Source organism: Pelophylax lessonae (assembly GCF_965119305.1).
Source record: "Pelophylax lessonae genome assembly, chromosome: 3".
Lineage (NCBI taxonomy): Eukaryota > Metazoa > Chordata > Amphibia > Anura > Ranidae > Pelophylax > Pelophylax lessonae.
In genome coordinates this window covers 397010406-397026779 of record NC_138770.1, presented here as the reverse complement: position 1 = coordinate 397026779, position 16374 = coordinate 397010406, and the positions used below count along the sequence as shown (strand labels likewise).

The 16374-nt window shown below is 43.3% G+C and overlaps 1 protein-coding gene across 2 annotated transcripts in view; it reads left to right on the top strand.

Annotated features, from left to right (window-relative positions):
* Window positions 1-1540, top strand: part of WASF1 (WASP family member 1) — a 237917-nt gene extending 236377 nt beyond the window's left edge. For both annotated transcript variants that reach the window (XM_082251581.1, XM_082251582.1), the window contains exon 9: window positions 549-1540. In XM_082251581.1, coding sequence (XP_082107707.1) covers window positions 549-703 — 155 coding nt within the window. In that variant the 3' untranslated portion in view covers window positions 704-1540. The remainder of the gene's footprint in view (window positions 1-548) is intronic.
* The last annotated feature ends 14834 nt before the right edge of the window (window positions 1541-16374 follow it).

Genomic DNA, 16374 nt, shown 5'->3' with positions numbered 1-16374 from the left:
TTCAAAACTACTGGTACTTTTACTTTCAGTACTTGAGTAGCAAAATGTTACTTGCAATACTTAAGTACAAAAAATGTTGAATACTTTAGTACTTCTACTCAAGTCACTTTTTGATCGAGCACTTCCACTTCTACTCAAGTCACTTTTTGATCGAGCACTTTTACTTTTACTCAAGTATGGGTTTCGAGTACTTTATACAACTCTGTCCTTTAGGATATTTAGGTGGAACAGGGAATACACGGGGCCAAAAGCCCAGCAGTCGAGGGCAGGTCCACTAGTTATGCAACACATCCCCACGGATGGCCACATCTCCAAGGGCAATTCTTTCAATAAAAACACGGAGTGCAACAGGGGTTCAAACCCTTCCCTACTTTACTAAATAACTAAATAAAAATTGCCAATACACGTTAATGATAGAAAAGTATCCTAAATAGGGAATTTTGCCTTTCTAAATAGTGAATTTGCAAGATTTTGTGAAGTTTGTATTGCATGTGAACTGTTTTTGAGTAATTTAATATTGTCACTAAGAATGTGCTTTTTTTCCCCAGGTATTCAACTTCGTAAAGTTGAAGAACAGCGCGAACAGGAAGCCAAGCACGAGCGCATTGAGAATGATGTGGCTACAATCTTGTCTCGGCGAATCGCTGTTGAATACAGCGACTCAGAAGATGATTCGGAGTTTGATGAAGTAGATTGGGAGTGAAAAATGTTACATAGTTAAACACTACAAACTGGAATGCTGATGTCAATTGTGGTGCTTGTTCTTTGAAAAAGTTTGGTCATTTCTAGTGTTTTGTATCTTTATTAAATTACGCCATCAGAAAAAAATAAACTTCTTTTTTTTTTTTTCTACTTTTAGTTTACAGCAAGGTTAGTAACTCTGACATTTTAGAGTGACCTTTTTACCAATCTTTTATAGGGAGATGGAAGCGTTGTTCCAATAGACCACTAAGTATTACGACTGGGCAGCTGTCAAGATGTAGAATAGAAAGCGAAAGATTTTTTTTTTCTTTAAGTATACTTTGTGCACTTTGTGAATTTTAAGTTAATGAAGGCGACTGAAGAGTGAAATTCCAAGGGCAACTGTATTTACTATGGGCCTTATTTTATTTTTTTATTTGCCGTTTTCATAGCATTAAACCTGACTCTGAAGATCACTGCTCATAGCTAGGTCTGTACACTGACACAGGAAGTGCAACTGGTACATGCATAGAACAAAGGCAGCCATTTTGCTATTTATTATTTTGGGTGGACACCATTGGGTTGTGCCTGCTGACATCTTATTTACTGTATGTCTTCTGAACATAGCTCAATATACGTGCTGGTTAACCAAGCTGTGTTCTAGTAAAAAGCTTTTAGATAAGTTTGACACTTCCTGCTGCATTGTCTGTAATGTGAAGATAAATTAAAGGGTATGTAAACCCTAACAGTGAAATTCTCTTATTTACTCCTATATGGTTTGTTAATCATACAATGGAAAGTGTTTTGCTATATTAGTTTGATATGTGCAACAAATACCTGTTGATTCAGCCAGAAATGTCAACTTTCTGTGCTCTCTTTCTGTGCTGACTTATATCAGTTATATTGTTCTGAGGATAGGGGGAATTCATATGTCTTAACCTGCTGTTGTCCTGATACAGTAGAGTGAGTGAGTGTTTTCATACTAGGATAGTAAGTGTGTTACTGGCACATCAACAGGTGAAAATAAAGGAAAAAAAAAAAATCTTGAAAAAAGAAAACTATTTCACCATCACCTCTAAGGAATATATATTAACTCTGTTTTTCTGTGCTTTAAAATATAGAATCCATGCGCGACCTTTTATTGTATTCAAAACAGGGAGTTTAGTGCAGAAATTTTGCCCCAACAGATAAAAGAATCAAGTTGGTGGTTCACCCAGTTGTTGTCCATCCAGAACTGATGTATTGGTTTAGAATGACTTGAAAGGGTTTCATTTTAACTGGCATTCTGGCAGCTTACAATATGGCCACCTTTACTATGCATGATAGGTTTACTTTAAATGTTTTCAGCTTCAAACTAAAAGTAAATTGGCTTAGACGCCTCAGTGTATTTACTTGAGTGGGTGCTCCTACCAGTACTCTATATTTAAAAGAAGCAGGAGGACTTTTGTCCCATATTGCCACAGCTATTCGTGTCTACCCATTCAGGTATAAGGGCGCACATAGAATATAGTATCTGAATGATACAGCCCAAGGTTGGATCGCTCAGAGGCTGGGGTTTACCTTTTATTTAAACTAGACCTGTCACTTTTCAGGCATTTTGTACATTAGTTTGATGCAGGATATAAAATTTTGTAATCTATGTTGTTTGCCAAAAGGCAGATACTTGCATTAAAATCATTGATGTATAAGAACCTTCAAGTGAAAGGTCATCTTCACAGCGAAAAACACATTTAAGATTAAAAAAAAAAAAAAATATTCGCTATCGTTTTTGTTTTTTTAAATAATGGCCTTATTTGAATGCTGAGGTATTTTTATGTACATGTTGTCGGTACTATTTTGCCTGTATTCTAAAGTAATGAAAATACTCGTGGAAACTTTAAACATTCTGTGTAACTTATGTAACTGCTGTTAAAAAAAAAAAAAAAAGACTGATTTAATAAATTCCTCATTTTAAGTGAAGTACATGTGGTGTTTTTTTTTTTTTTTGTGTGTTTGTTTGTTTTTTTTTTTAAGGGAGAATTCCAGGCCAGCAATAAAATCCCGGCATCTATAGACCTCCAGGATCTAACACTAACCTATCTAGCCCTGTAAAAAAAAAAAACATACATACCTTTTTTGAAGCGGATCAGACCGATCCCACTCAAGCTGTCAACCGCTGCTTTGCTGTGTAGGCAGGTGCAGAGGACACAGCCGACAAAGGAAGCCCCATAGTAGGTCTATCGGTGACGGCACTCCCCGTTCATTTCACAGCCTTTGTCGGCTGTGTTCTCTGAAGAACTTCTGCCACTGGAGACCGGATTAGATCTGCTTAAAAAAGGTATGTATATTGATTTCTGCTTTACTGGGCTAGATAGGTTAGTGTTAGATCGTGGAGGTCTATAGATACAGGGATTTTGACCGTTTTGAACATCGATTACATGCTATTATTAACCACTCTACAACCGCTCACAGTAATACTACTGCGGCAGAGTGGTTCGTTATCGTCCAGCGACGTAGTATTAACGTCGTTGGACACTCCCCCTTCTGGGCGGCGCTTGCGCGCCGCCGGAGGCTCGCTCCCGCTGTTTTAATTCACAGCGGGAGTCGGGCCAGGGGAGGAGCAGCGGCGATCGCCGCTGCTCTTACCCGATCGTCGGGGATCGAGTCTGGAGATCCGCCCGCTGTGTGTAAACACAGCGGGCGGATCTCCATAGTGACAGGGAGTGACAGATCGGACTGTTCAGCATAGCTGGACATCCGATCTGTCCATGACTCACTCAGTCACCTCCCCCCCTACACGTCAGTAAGCACCAGGCATACATTAACCCCTCCCTCTCCAATAAAATTAACCCCTTCCCTGCCAGTGTCATTTTTACAGTAACAGTGCATATTTATAGCACTGATTACTGCAGTAATGTCACTGGTACCCCCAAAAGTGTCAAAAATGTCAGTCAAGGGTCCGATCTGTCCGCAGCAATGTCGCAGTCCCGCAAAAAAATCGCAGATCGCCGCCATTACGCGTTAAAAAAAAAACACCAAAAATGACAGAAATCTTTCCCTTTGTTAGTAAACGCAATAACTTTTGCGCAAACTGATCAAAATACGCTTATTGCGATTTTTTTTACCAAACATATGTAGCATAAAACAAATTGGCCAAAAATTTTTTAAAAAATTGGTTTTTACATTTTTTTGGGGGGAATTTCATATAAAAAAATGTTAAAAATATTGTTATTTTTTCAAAATAAACGCTCTTTTTTTGTTTATAGCGCAAAAAGTAAAAATCGCACAGGTGATCAAACACCACCAAAAGAAAGCTCTGTTTGTGGGAAAAAAAGGACGTAAATTTCGTTTGGGTACGGCGTCGCACGACCGCGCAATTGTCAGTTGAAGTCGCACAGCGCCGAATCGCAAAAAGTGGCCTGGACGGAAGACAGCAAAATCCTCCGGTGGTAAAGTGGTTAAGCTTATGATCTACTAGAACACCCAGATCCTTCTCCGCTATGGATTCCCCCAGTTCTACTCCACCTAGTATGTATGATACATGCATATTCTTAGCCCTCAAGTGCATAACTTTACATTTATAAACATTAAACCTCATTTGCCTCATAGTTGCCCAATTAAACAGTGCATTGAGGTCGGCTTGTAAGTTGGAGACATCCTATAAAGAAGTTATTCCACTACATAGCTTGGAGTCATCTGCAAAGACTGAAATGGTACTTTTGATCCCAGATCCTATATTATTTATAAAAATATTAAAAAGTAAGGGTCCCAACACTGAACCTTGGGGAACACCACTGATAATCTTAGACCATTCAGAGTAAGAATCATTACCCACTACTCTCTGAATTCTATCTTTTAGCCAGTTTTCTATCCATTTACAAACCAATCTTTCCAAGCCTGTAGACTTTACCTCACACATTGTCCATGTGTGGGGAACTGTGTCAGACGCTTTTGAAAAATCCAAGTATACTACATCCACAGCCACCCTCTGTCCAATAAAGAGAAATCAGGTTTGTTTGTCAACTTCTGTCTTTCATGAATCCATGCTTTCTGTTGCTTAAAATATTTTTTTTCCAGCAAGGACTCATCTATGTGATCTTTTATTAAACTTCCCAATATCTTCCAGACTATAGAAGTTTAACTGACAGGTCTAGAGTTGCTTGGTAAAGACTTTTATCCCTTTTTAAATATAGGCACCACATCCAGTGGTACAATTCCAGTCCTTAAAAATTAGAAACACTGGCTTTGAAATGACAGAGCTCAATTCTTTTAGGATGTGTGGGTGGATGCCATCTGGTCCAGGCACTTTATCCACCTTTATTCTGTATAAATATTTCTGGACCATATCACTTTTTGGGCCATTGTGGATCATTTGGGGCTGTGTCAATACCATCCCCATTATGGTCATGAGCTCCCCCATGCTCCTTTGTATACACAGAGCTGAAGTGTGTTCATCAATGCCAATATTCCCTCCCAGTAAGTCTTGGAGAGCAGCCCTCATCCTTGGAACATTTGCTCTCTTAAAGTTAAGTGGTTTTAAATTTCCTGTATGCGTTTGTTGCTAACAGCTAGCATTAAATTAAATCATATTATGGTCACTGCTACCCAGGTGTTCTTTTATATAAATATTGGTAATAAGCTTTGCATATTTTTTTAGATTACAAGGTCCAGCAGAGCATCATTCCTAGTCGGGGCCTCAATAAAGTGCACTAACTGGACAAGATCCTATTACTGGACAAAGCTAGTATTCTGTGAAACACAAGGTAATCCTCCTTTAGACTGAAAGAATTTGGATGGCTGTTGAACAGGGAGAAGAGCAATCTGGAGTCATCCAAGCTAAGTCCTAGATATAAGCCAAAACTTAGAGCTCATAGGCAAGAGCACAGGTTGTGCCTAGGCACACCTCAATCCGGGGGTCAGCAACCCGTCGAACCATGAGAAGGTGACTGGTAGATCACGATCCCGGCTTGTTGACCCCCGAAACCTGGACAGTAAGGGTGGCATTTACTGGAACCAAGCTTCTCCTGCTTTCCCTCTCACCGGCATTCAGCTGCCACAAGGAAAACACAAGGGATCAGAACCAGTATATGCCACCCCTCCTGTCCCTGTTAGTCTTCTTTCTGCTGCCTAGACCCCCTTTCTCCCATGTGCTCCCTCTGTCCCCCCTCTCCAGCCAGCTGCTGCTGGGGATCGTTCATTCAGGATGAAGAGCAGGGAAGGGGTCAGTAAATATGTAATTTACTGGCCACTTCCTTTTCTGAATGAACAGTGACTGATCTGTAGTGTTTAATAACTGAAGCATAGTAAACTGTTCACTATGCTTCAGTTTGTGAATTACCAGGAAGCTACGTAGCACATAGCACTTCCCATTTATTCACTGTTCAATACAGCTGATGCTGCAGAGAAGGGAATGGGGAAACCCTGTCCTCAGTTCCTTGCTCTGTCTTAAAAGTGAGAGATCATGGGTCTGTTTACACCCCTGATATTTTCCCAAAATCACCTAATGGGGCTCCAAAAAATAAAAAAAAATAAAGTAAAAAAAATAAAGAACTACCGATATTGTCCACTGCCCTTTTGGCACTAATCTCTGCCCTACTGACACTGTCCAATCGGCAATCATCAATAAAGTGGCACCAGGTTCTGCAGTGTTCAGCATGGGGTTGGGAAGGGTACCGGAACCAAAAAAATAACTTTAAATTGTGCATGCGTAGTAAATATTTGATCAACCACTTCCCTACCAGCCACAGTATATATACGTCGGGGTAGAGAAGTGGTTATACTGGGATCATGGTTGAGGCTACATCCATGATACCAGTATCTGTTTTTAGTGCCAGATTAGATTCTCTTTAATGTAAAAGTATTCTGAGCAGCTAGGCAGCCACTGGAATACTTTTACAAGTGGTGGAAGAGGGTCTCACCCCCCTCCTGTCGCTGCCTTTACCGGGCTCTCCACATAGCGGCCAGTGAAGCAGTCAATCAGACCAAGCTGTGTTTGATCTAATAGACCTCTGATCTCTCCATAAGGCCCCTTTCACATGGCTCTGTTCCGTCAACGGATCCGTTCTGCTCAGCGGGGGGTCGATCCCCGCTGAGCAGGCGGATGACCGCTCCATCCCCGCTGTGTGTGCGGAGATGGAGGTGTCAGATCCCCGCTGTCCTCTATGGGGGAATCGGATGAGGACGAACCGTCTGTCAGTTCTCATCCTATCCGCCAGAGGGATGGAAAATAGGGTTTCCATCCGTCTGGATTTGACGGACAGAATCAGATCGGATGTCAGCGGACATGTCTCCGCTGACATCCGCTGTCGCATAGAGATGCATGGGGCATCCGTTCAGATCCACCTGAAAAACTGACAGGCGGATCTGAACGGTCCGCATGTGTGAAAGGGGCCTAAAGAGTACCTGTGTCACTGTTATTGCTGTCACAAGGGATGTGTACAAAATTGTGATCAAAAGTGATCAAAATTGTTTTTTCTCTAGCGCTCATTGACAGACGTAGTCCTCGGTGATACACCACCTTCGGGTTATGTTGCCTCCACAGGAGCAGGACTAGACAGGAAATTAAAAAGCTCTGGCCACACCCTAGGGGCAGTCCCAGAGGGTATATCCTCTCTCTCTCTGCCTCAGCAAATCAGTTATTTTCTGTCTAGTTAGGAGTAAGGACCTAGATACCTTGCTGGGATCTTAGGTCCTGGCAAGATTTTTTTCTTAAAAGATTTTTTAGACTGCTTTTTTTCTCCAGTGTTTCTGTGAGATCTTCAAGCAAGAAAGCTGAACTGGGCGACGGGCTGGATGTTGAGACCCGATGGTCACCCCAGTTCAGCCTACGAGCGCGTGCAGGCCATAGCTCCGTGCTGGGTCGGCCGCGACAAAGTCCCATTAAAGGACTGACCCCGCGAGTTAAACGTCTCGCTGAAACCATGAAGACCATGAGTCACGGCGTCCATATCGGTCGACAGCCCTCCTGCCCCGGTGGAGAGGGGTACTGTCAGGAGTTGGTGCCCGCCTGGTTCCGGTATGGTGAGTAGTATGTTCCCCCTTTTCCCCTGACGGGTCTTGTGGTGAACGCGGGCCCCTCTCTGTATGGTAAGATAGAGTCCCTCTCTATCCTATAAATGACACAGATCCTCCTACTTTGAGTGTGATTTTATGTGCAAAAAGCCAGGAGGCTTGGTTTGGGAGCTAACAATCTAATTGTATACATGTTAAAAAGATTGTAATCAGTGGCATTCTGGGAATCCTACGGTGATAAGTATAAGTTACCTACCAGTCAGAAGCCACGGACATGTAGACTGTCTTCCTAATCAGATCTCCAGCTATTAGCAGGCCTCCCGAAGGGCCATGCGGTCCGCCAGGGCCGGTACCGCCAACCACGCCAAATCCCCATGCAGAGAGAGTGTTGTGTGCCTTGAGCACACCGCTATTCAGTACAGGCCGCCGCCATTTTTTTTGCTGGATCGCACGAGCCGCCATTTTGGCGTAGCCTCGTGTCTCCAGCATGGGGGCGGCCATGTTTGAGGTGATCCAAACACCTCGTGGAGCTAGGGGAGGCGCCGGAAGGCGTGCAGAGGGGCGGAGCCGCCTCCTTTCTTCCTGGGCAGCCAGCCAAAAGACTTCCTGTTTGTCAAGACAGCGCTGTAACCTGTTGCAGTTAAACTCTGAGCATCAAGTGGTGAGCCTGGGGGTCTATCTCTCTCTCTCTCTCGATCGATAGGGATCCCTAGCAGGTAACACTAAGGGGCTTTTTGTGGCGCTGGGGGTCTGAAAAAAAAAAAAAAGTTTTTTATTTTTGAATTATATTATCCAGGAAGTGACTGGAATAATCATGGACCCTGCCACACATATTCCCCCACCTGTTTCCCTCGAGGGGGCCACGGGACCCGCCGGTGCACAGAGTGTAGAGTCATTTACAGCAATTTTGGAGTCTATGGTGGCTCGGGTGGAGGCGGCCTGTCAGGGACGGGGGTCAAGGAAGCGACCCCCGCCTACCCCTATACTATCTGACACCTCTGACTCAGATTCAGAGATGGTCACTGCAGTTGCAGGTCCCTCTGCAAGAGCTGTTACCTCAGGTAAAGCTCCCTCAGACAGTGAGGAGGACGCTTCTTCTCCTGCTATAATTCAGGAAGAAGCATTGGTGGACGCACTAGTTGTGGCAGTGCAGGAAACCTTAAAACTTGAGGCTTTACCGGCAGAGGCAACTGAAACAGAGATTCCTTTTGGTACTAATAAGCCCATCAAAACGGTGAAGGTTTTTCCTGTACCCAAATGTTTCGGTAATCAGATTAAAGGAGAATGGGAGCATTCTAAACGTACCTTTACTATTTCCAAGCGTATTGCTAGACGCTATCCGTTTGAGGAATCCATCATTAAGAAATGGACGGTACCACCAGTGGTGGATCCACCTATTTCCAGGCTGAATAAAGCCACGGTTATCCCAGTGGAGGACACTTCGTCCTTTAAGGATCCGGTGGATCGAAAGATGGAAGCCCGCACCATCTTCTCTCTGATAGGGTCAGCATTTAGACCAGTAATTGTTATTGGTCTAGTTTCCCAGACACTTACGGAATGGGCGAAAATGGTACGCCAAGACCTTAGGGGAAAAGATATTCCCCAGGAGACATCTGATTTGATGGAACAGATTATACAAGGGCTACAGTTTATCTGTGACGCAGCCTTGGACACTACTCCCTTATTAGGGCATGCATCTATGTCAGCGGTGATCCTCAGACGTGTGCTGTGGTTAAAATGCTGGTCAGCTGACCTAGGTTCCAAAAAGACCTTGACAAATCTCCCTTTTCAGGGGAATCGTCTATTTGGGGCCAACCTAGATGAAATCATTAAGGATGCCACTGGGGGCAAGAGCACTTTTTTGCCACAGGCTGCTAAAGCTAAGGGACCTCGCAACAACCGAGGACCTTTCTTTACCGCCCATAAAGGGCGCCCGGCTGGTACTAGCGGGAAAGGCAAGACTCCTCCAGGAGGGTTCAAGAAGGGCTGGTCGGACAAGCAGAGGACCAACCCAGCCAAACCCGAAGCAAAGGAGTACACAGCCTGAAGGTGCGCCCCCACCCGGTTTCAGGGTGGGGGGACGTTTTCACCGGTATTCAGGACATTAGATCGAGCTTCAACCACTACTACCGGTGCGATTCTTCCCTTCCAACATTTAAGTACTACAGGAAGCGGTAGTTACCGTTCCCTGAATAGATCTTTTCCTTTACCTTTTCCTAAGATTAGTCCCTATACCTCACAGGAATCGGATCTGGTTGACCAGATAGGCCAAGTAGCCTCTAGTCGGGTGACTTCGGTCCCTGAGGTTCAACCAGAAAAGATCACCCTTCCTGATAACAATCAGGTATCTGATAAATGTGTGGGAACAGAAAACGACCAGACTTTCTCGGATGGTCGGGGCCAGATACCTCTAGGGACGCCTGGTTCAGATTCTATCAGCGCCAGTGGTCCTAGAAATTCTAGGCTGGCCTCCTCAAGCCGGCCTGGCCGACTTGGACATGATAGTCGCAGACATTCCGTGGGAACTTCGTCTCAGGGAGTGTCTGTGGTCTCAAGGACCAATTTACCATCATGCTTTACAGTCGCTGGGTTTAATGGCCTGGCCATTGAGACCCAAGTACTGAAGGACAGAGGTTTGTCTACTTCAGTCATTCCTACCCTTATTAAAGCAAGGAAAGCGACTTCCAGCAAGGTCTATTATCACACATGGAAGACTTATATTGCGTGGTGCGAATCTTTAGGATTTCCTCCACGTACCTATTCGGTGACTCGAATATTGGCCTTTTTGCAAAAAGGGGTTGAGCAGAAGCTAGCCTTGAGCACCATCAAGGGTCAAGTTTCAGCATTAGCAATCTTCTTTCAGAAACCTTTAGCTACCAAGTCCTTGGTGCGGAATTTCATCCAGGGGGTGCGGCACCTGGCTCCTCCAGTCCGTGCGCCCTTACCGCCCTGGGATCTTAATTTGGTTTTGTCGGTTCTACAGAAACCTCCCTTTGAAAACATCAGGGAGATTCCCTTGCTTACTTTATCCCAGAAGGTGGCCTTCTTGGTGGCTATTACTTCTGCTCGCAGGGTGTCAGAACTGGCTGCATTATCATGCCCGTCCCCATACCTAGTGATTCATAGGGATAAGGTAGTACTTCATCCTAAGCCATCTTTTCTTCCTAAGGTGGTTTCAGATTTTCATCTGAATGAAGATATTGTACTACCTTCCTTGTGTCCTCAGCCCAAGCATCATCGGGAACATGCGTTGCATTCCTTAGATGTGGTTCGGGCAATCAGGGTATACCTGAAAGCTACGGAATCATTCCGTAAGACGGATTCACTTTTTGTGATCACGGATGGCCCCAGAAAGGGTTTGCCTGCATCTGCCGCGACCATTGCCAAATGGATTAGACAAACGGTGGTACAGGCTTATTCTATTAAGGGTCAGAGTCCTCCGTTCCCCGTTAGGGCGCGCTCAGTACTTCCTGGGCCTTTCGCCATCAGGCGTCAGTGGTCCAGGTATGTAAGGCGGCCACCTGGTCGTCAGTACATACCTTTACAAAATTCTATAAAATTGATGTGACGGCATCGGCGGATGCCTCATTTGGCCGCAAGGTTTTGCAGGCCGCAATTTGAGGAGACCGGTGGTCTACCTCGAGGGTTTTTTTCTGTTTGAAAAAAAAAAAAAAATTATTTTCTTTTTTGTTGAGTCTCATCATTAAGGATGAGCATTGTAAATTTCTAGTTGGCACCGGTTGGGCCTTCTAGATTGGGATTTGATTTCATTTTCCCACCCCTCGTTTGTGATACTGCTCTGGAACTTCCCGAAGGTGGTGTATCACCGAGGACTACGTCTGTCAATGAGCGCTAGAGAAAAATGGATTTTTGTAAAATCTTACCGTAAAATCCTTTTCTCTTAGCTCATTGACAGACGTAGTCCCCGCCCCTCTGTTTTTTTGAGTTGGGTTGGGTTAAAATCTCTAAAGACTGCTTTTTCACGTAACTGATTTGCTGAGGCAGAGAGAGAGAGGATATACCCTCTGGGACTGCCCCTAGGGTGTGGCCAGAGCTTTTTAATTTCCTGTCTAGTCCTGCTCCTGTGGAGGCAACATAACCCGAAGGTGGTGTATCACCGAGGACTACGTCTGTCAATGAGCTAAGAGAAAAGGATTTTACGGTAAGATTTTACAAAAATCCATTTTTTTAAAGAAACAGTGTAAAACTGAAGAAAAAATTCAATAAACTAAAATTTTTTTATTTTAAAGCGCCTCGGTGCTCACACGTAGTGGCGAATGCACACGTTGGTCCTGCACGTTGGTCATGCAAGAATATGTAAACAGTGATCTCATCACACATGTGAGGTATCGCTGCGAACATCTGAGCAAGAGCAATAATTCTAGCCCCAGACCTCCTGTGTAAATCTAAACTGGTAACCTGCAAAGGCTTTTAATGCGTCACCTAGGGATAATTTTAAGTACTGTCGTTTGTATTCCTTGAGTGTGCGCAATTTTAAAGTGTGACATGTTTGGTATCTATTTACTTGGTGTAACATCATCTTTTATATTTTACTAAACAATGTGTAATATATTGTGTGTGTTTTCTAAAATGTGTATATTTTAGAAATAAACACTGCACAAATATTATGTGACATAAAAAATGCAACACCCACCATTTAATTATCTAGGGCCTTTGCTTAACCACCTCCCTACCGGCCACTGTATATATACGTCCTGAGTTTAAACCTAAATACCGGTGTTATGGCAGAAGATAGCTGCCATAACCCTGGTATTTTTTTAAACTGCAGGCGATCCGCTTTTCGATAAGGGTGGTCCCAGCGGCGGATTCGCCGCGAGATCACCCTCCGGGATGGCGGAAAAGGTGCCCCCCCCTCCCACCGCTTCCCGGTCCTTTTCCCCACTTACCGGGCCCGCCGGCAGCGGGGAAAAACGATCGGGTCCCGGACCCTTACAGACAGGATGTCGAGTGAGGGCAAGCTTGCACTCACTCGATTATGGCCTGATTATGTAGAGAACTACAGAGTTACCTGTCCATTGATGACCCCACACCTCTGTTGCGGAAACTAGGGTAAATTCAAAAAGTGATGACGTTTGTGCAAAGCTGGGAATTGCCAGACTTCCTTCTGGCCACGGTCCTGCTAACCAGTGAGTGCCAAAAATTGTTGCACAGCCTTTGGTGGCTACAGCATTGGTAATAACTCAGGGGGGTGACACTGACCCTGCAGCAGTGTTAATTTTGTCAACTAAAATATGTTCTTCGAATAAATTAAGACTAAAACTAAAACAGTTCAGATGACTAAAATACGACTAAAACTAAAATGGCATTTTAGTCAAAAGACTATGACTAAAACTAAATCATGAATTGACATAAAAAACAACACTACTCTGCTTGCCATTTCTAAATGGGCAACACAATTCCATCCAGAGCCTGTAATAATAGCAAATTAAAGTTTAAACGTATTGTACTACCGCATAAGTAAGGGGCATCTACGAAGCTGCTGAAAGAGAAAAATTAGGAAAAAGGCTTTTTTTAATATTTTTTCTTAATATTTACTGTTGGTTATATATTCAGGTATTATGTGCTGGTAATATATTCAGGTATTATGTGCAAGGACAATACAGCTAATAGAGATGAAAGTTTTTTGGGTTTTTTGTATTTTAAAGTTGCATTTCTGTTTGTAAAAAGCAATATTTTTTGTTTGTTTATGAAACTTGGTTTTATTTATAAAGACGTTATATATCACAATGGCTAAATCTGTATCTGTAGTGCATGTTCAAACCTTAATATTCTAAAAAATAACATCTTCGATTTTTACTCCAGGAGTATAGAATTTGTTTGGAAATACGGGAGAAATGTGTAAATCATGCATTAAAATTAACCTAAACCTATTCAATTTGTAGTTGACTAAAATGTATGAGATTTTAGGTGACTAAAATGTACTGGAGATTTTAGTAGACTAAAATATGACTAAAACAAAAACAATTCAGATGACTAAAATACGACTAAAACTAAAATAGCATTTTAGTCAAACGACTAAAATACGACTAAAACTGCGGTTTAGTCAAAAGACTGTAACGAAATCGAAATTTGCTGCAAAAATTTGCCCTGCAGGAATGAACATGGCAATGCCGCTCCAATGATACAGGAACTCGTCCCACATGTGTAAATTGGATAAGGCCGCAGGATCTAGTTCGATCTGGGAATCAGATACGGGGGCTGTGGGTAACAATGCCAGCAACCTAGAGATGAAGGACCTACCTTGGGGAATAATTCTCATAGCAAAATTTAGCATACCCAGCAGTGATTGCAGTTCCTTCCTGGTACAGGCTTGGGAGATCATAAACACATGGATATGGATAATTCTGGCTAATTTGTCCACAGGCAGCCTGCATGGACTGGGTGTCTAACATAATCCCCAAAAAGGTGAGTGCATTAGCCGGGCCCTCAACTTTCTTAGCTGCCACTGGGACTTTAAGTGCAGAAAAAAGTGCCATGAGCTTCTGTAGATCAGTAGAGACTTTGAGTTGATAAGAAGGTAATCGTCTAGATAGTGAATAACCCTCTGACAGTGTGCTTCATGCACAAGAATCCAATTTATCAAGGCATCAAACAGTCGGGGGCTACTTTTGGACCCAAAAGTAGGTTTGGTAGCAAAATAATACAGACCTCTCCGCTTGATACCATGCCACTGCCAGAGGGAAGGCAAAATGGGGAGAAGCTTTAAAGCATCAGAAATGTCAGCTTTAGACAGCCATGCATACTTACCCAGAAACGAAAATAGTGATGCTGAGCACCCCGCTCCTGCGCTCAGAACTAGGTCCTCAGGCTGCCTCTATCCCGGAACTTACACTTGGCATCCACTATGGCTAAGCTTTGCTGCCCTCTACGACCGGGGTGGTCAACAACACTGCAAATACAAACACAAAGAAAGGGCGCACCAGCCTAGCGCATTATCCTCAGCAGGCTTTTAATAACATAAGTTTAAAATCAACTACTCACAAACATGCGTTCTAGACCAGCATATCAATTCCAAGGAGCAGCATCATTTGAAAAGTCCAATGTCTCAGAGCCTTTGAGGAAGAGGCACGGCCCCGAAACGCGTCAGCCCTCCGTCTCCATGAGACATTGGACTTTTCAAATGATGCTGCTCCTTGGAATTGATATGCTGGTCTATTACGCATGTTTGTGAGTAGTTGATTTTTAAACGTATGTTATTAAAAGCCCGCTGAGGATAATGCGCTAGGCTGGTGCGCCCTTTCTTTGTGTTTGTATTTGCAATGCGTACTTACCCATACTGATAATGTACTGGATAGCCTGATCAACTGACGTATATTTGAGTGAAAATTCCTCAGATGGTCCGTATGTTACCTGGGCCCGAGGTTAAGTAACAAGATCTACCCAGTGCAAGTGTCTAATCAACCAGACAGTATATGTGAAGTATGACCAATCTACAGTTTGAGAGTATTTGTAACTGCCGCTGGATATTTAATAAACAGTACCTTAAATATGTTACAACATGACATGTCACAAGGTGTAAATCATATGTGATGAGGAACATATCAAATGGAACCGATAGCACGGCGCTACGTATATATAAAAAAAAATACCAGGAATGAAGGAATCCGCTAGTAGTAACTGTGACAATGGCGGGTATCAGACCCCTGGCCTTCTCATCCACCTCGTGACCAAAGGCCAAGCAATCTCACACCCTGCCGTCACTTACGTAACAATGCCCCTCTCAGCTGCATCCAGCACACAGATTGTCCAGCTTGCGGGACCACAATCTAGATGCCAGCAGACTGAGAGCGATTGTCACCAGGTTAATTAAACGATTAACCCTTTCTCTGCCACCACTGCTACGTTTGAGCTTAGCGGAAGCTCGTGATTTTACAAATATCAATTATGACGTTAGAATAACCGTCTGTAACACACACTAGCGCACTTCAGGAGGTAGGTTCGTTTGGGTCAGTTTGCGTTTAAGAGCTTAAAGACAAAGTTAACACTTTTCAAAATAAGGTTTAATTATAAGAAAGGTTAAAATTGGTGTGAATAAAAATGTTTACAGAAAAATGGGTTACAAAGAAGTAGAGACACAATACAGCAATTCAGAAATAGGAGTATAAAGAATGGAAATACTTGCATTAAACGGTCCTGGTATTACCTTAGTTTCAGGAGCTGAACAGGTATGATTGGTTCCCCTTGGGCGATGTTATGGCTTCGATGGTAGGATCAGAACTGAGCTCTCTATCAGTTCCGGTCCTTTTCTCTGACCCTCCAGGGGGTGTCACCAGAAGTACTTAGCCAATAGGCTCTGAGTCTTATAAACTGCTAAGGGACCTCCCCGTTTGACAGATTAATAAAGCACTCATATCTTGAGATATGGAACGGTTAGATGCTTGAAACCGATATTTTATAACTAAGCATGTCATTTGCTTTCAAGCAATATCAAACATGAATATATTTTATCACAGAGGGGGTTTCTTATCGATCGTTTCACTTTCCTGTACTACAGGATGACCATGTGCGGTCTCGTCACGATCAGCGTGCCATGCGGCATTCAAATATCAACTTTTTGGTAATACGTTATGTTTGGGTAACTAGTTATGATGTGAGCATTAATTGCTAGATGTAACTTAGCAATTGGCTTTGGGAATTTGCAAGGCAGCTTCACTGGACATCTGCTCTGACCCCCTGCTGTCC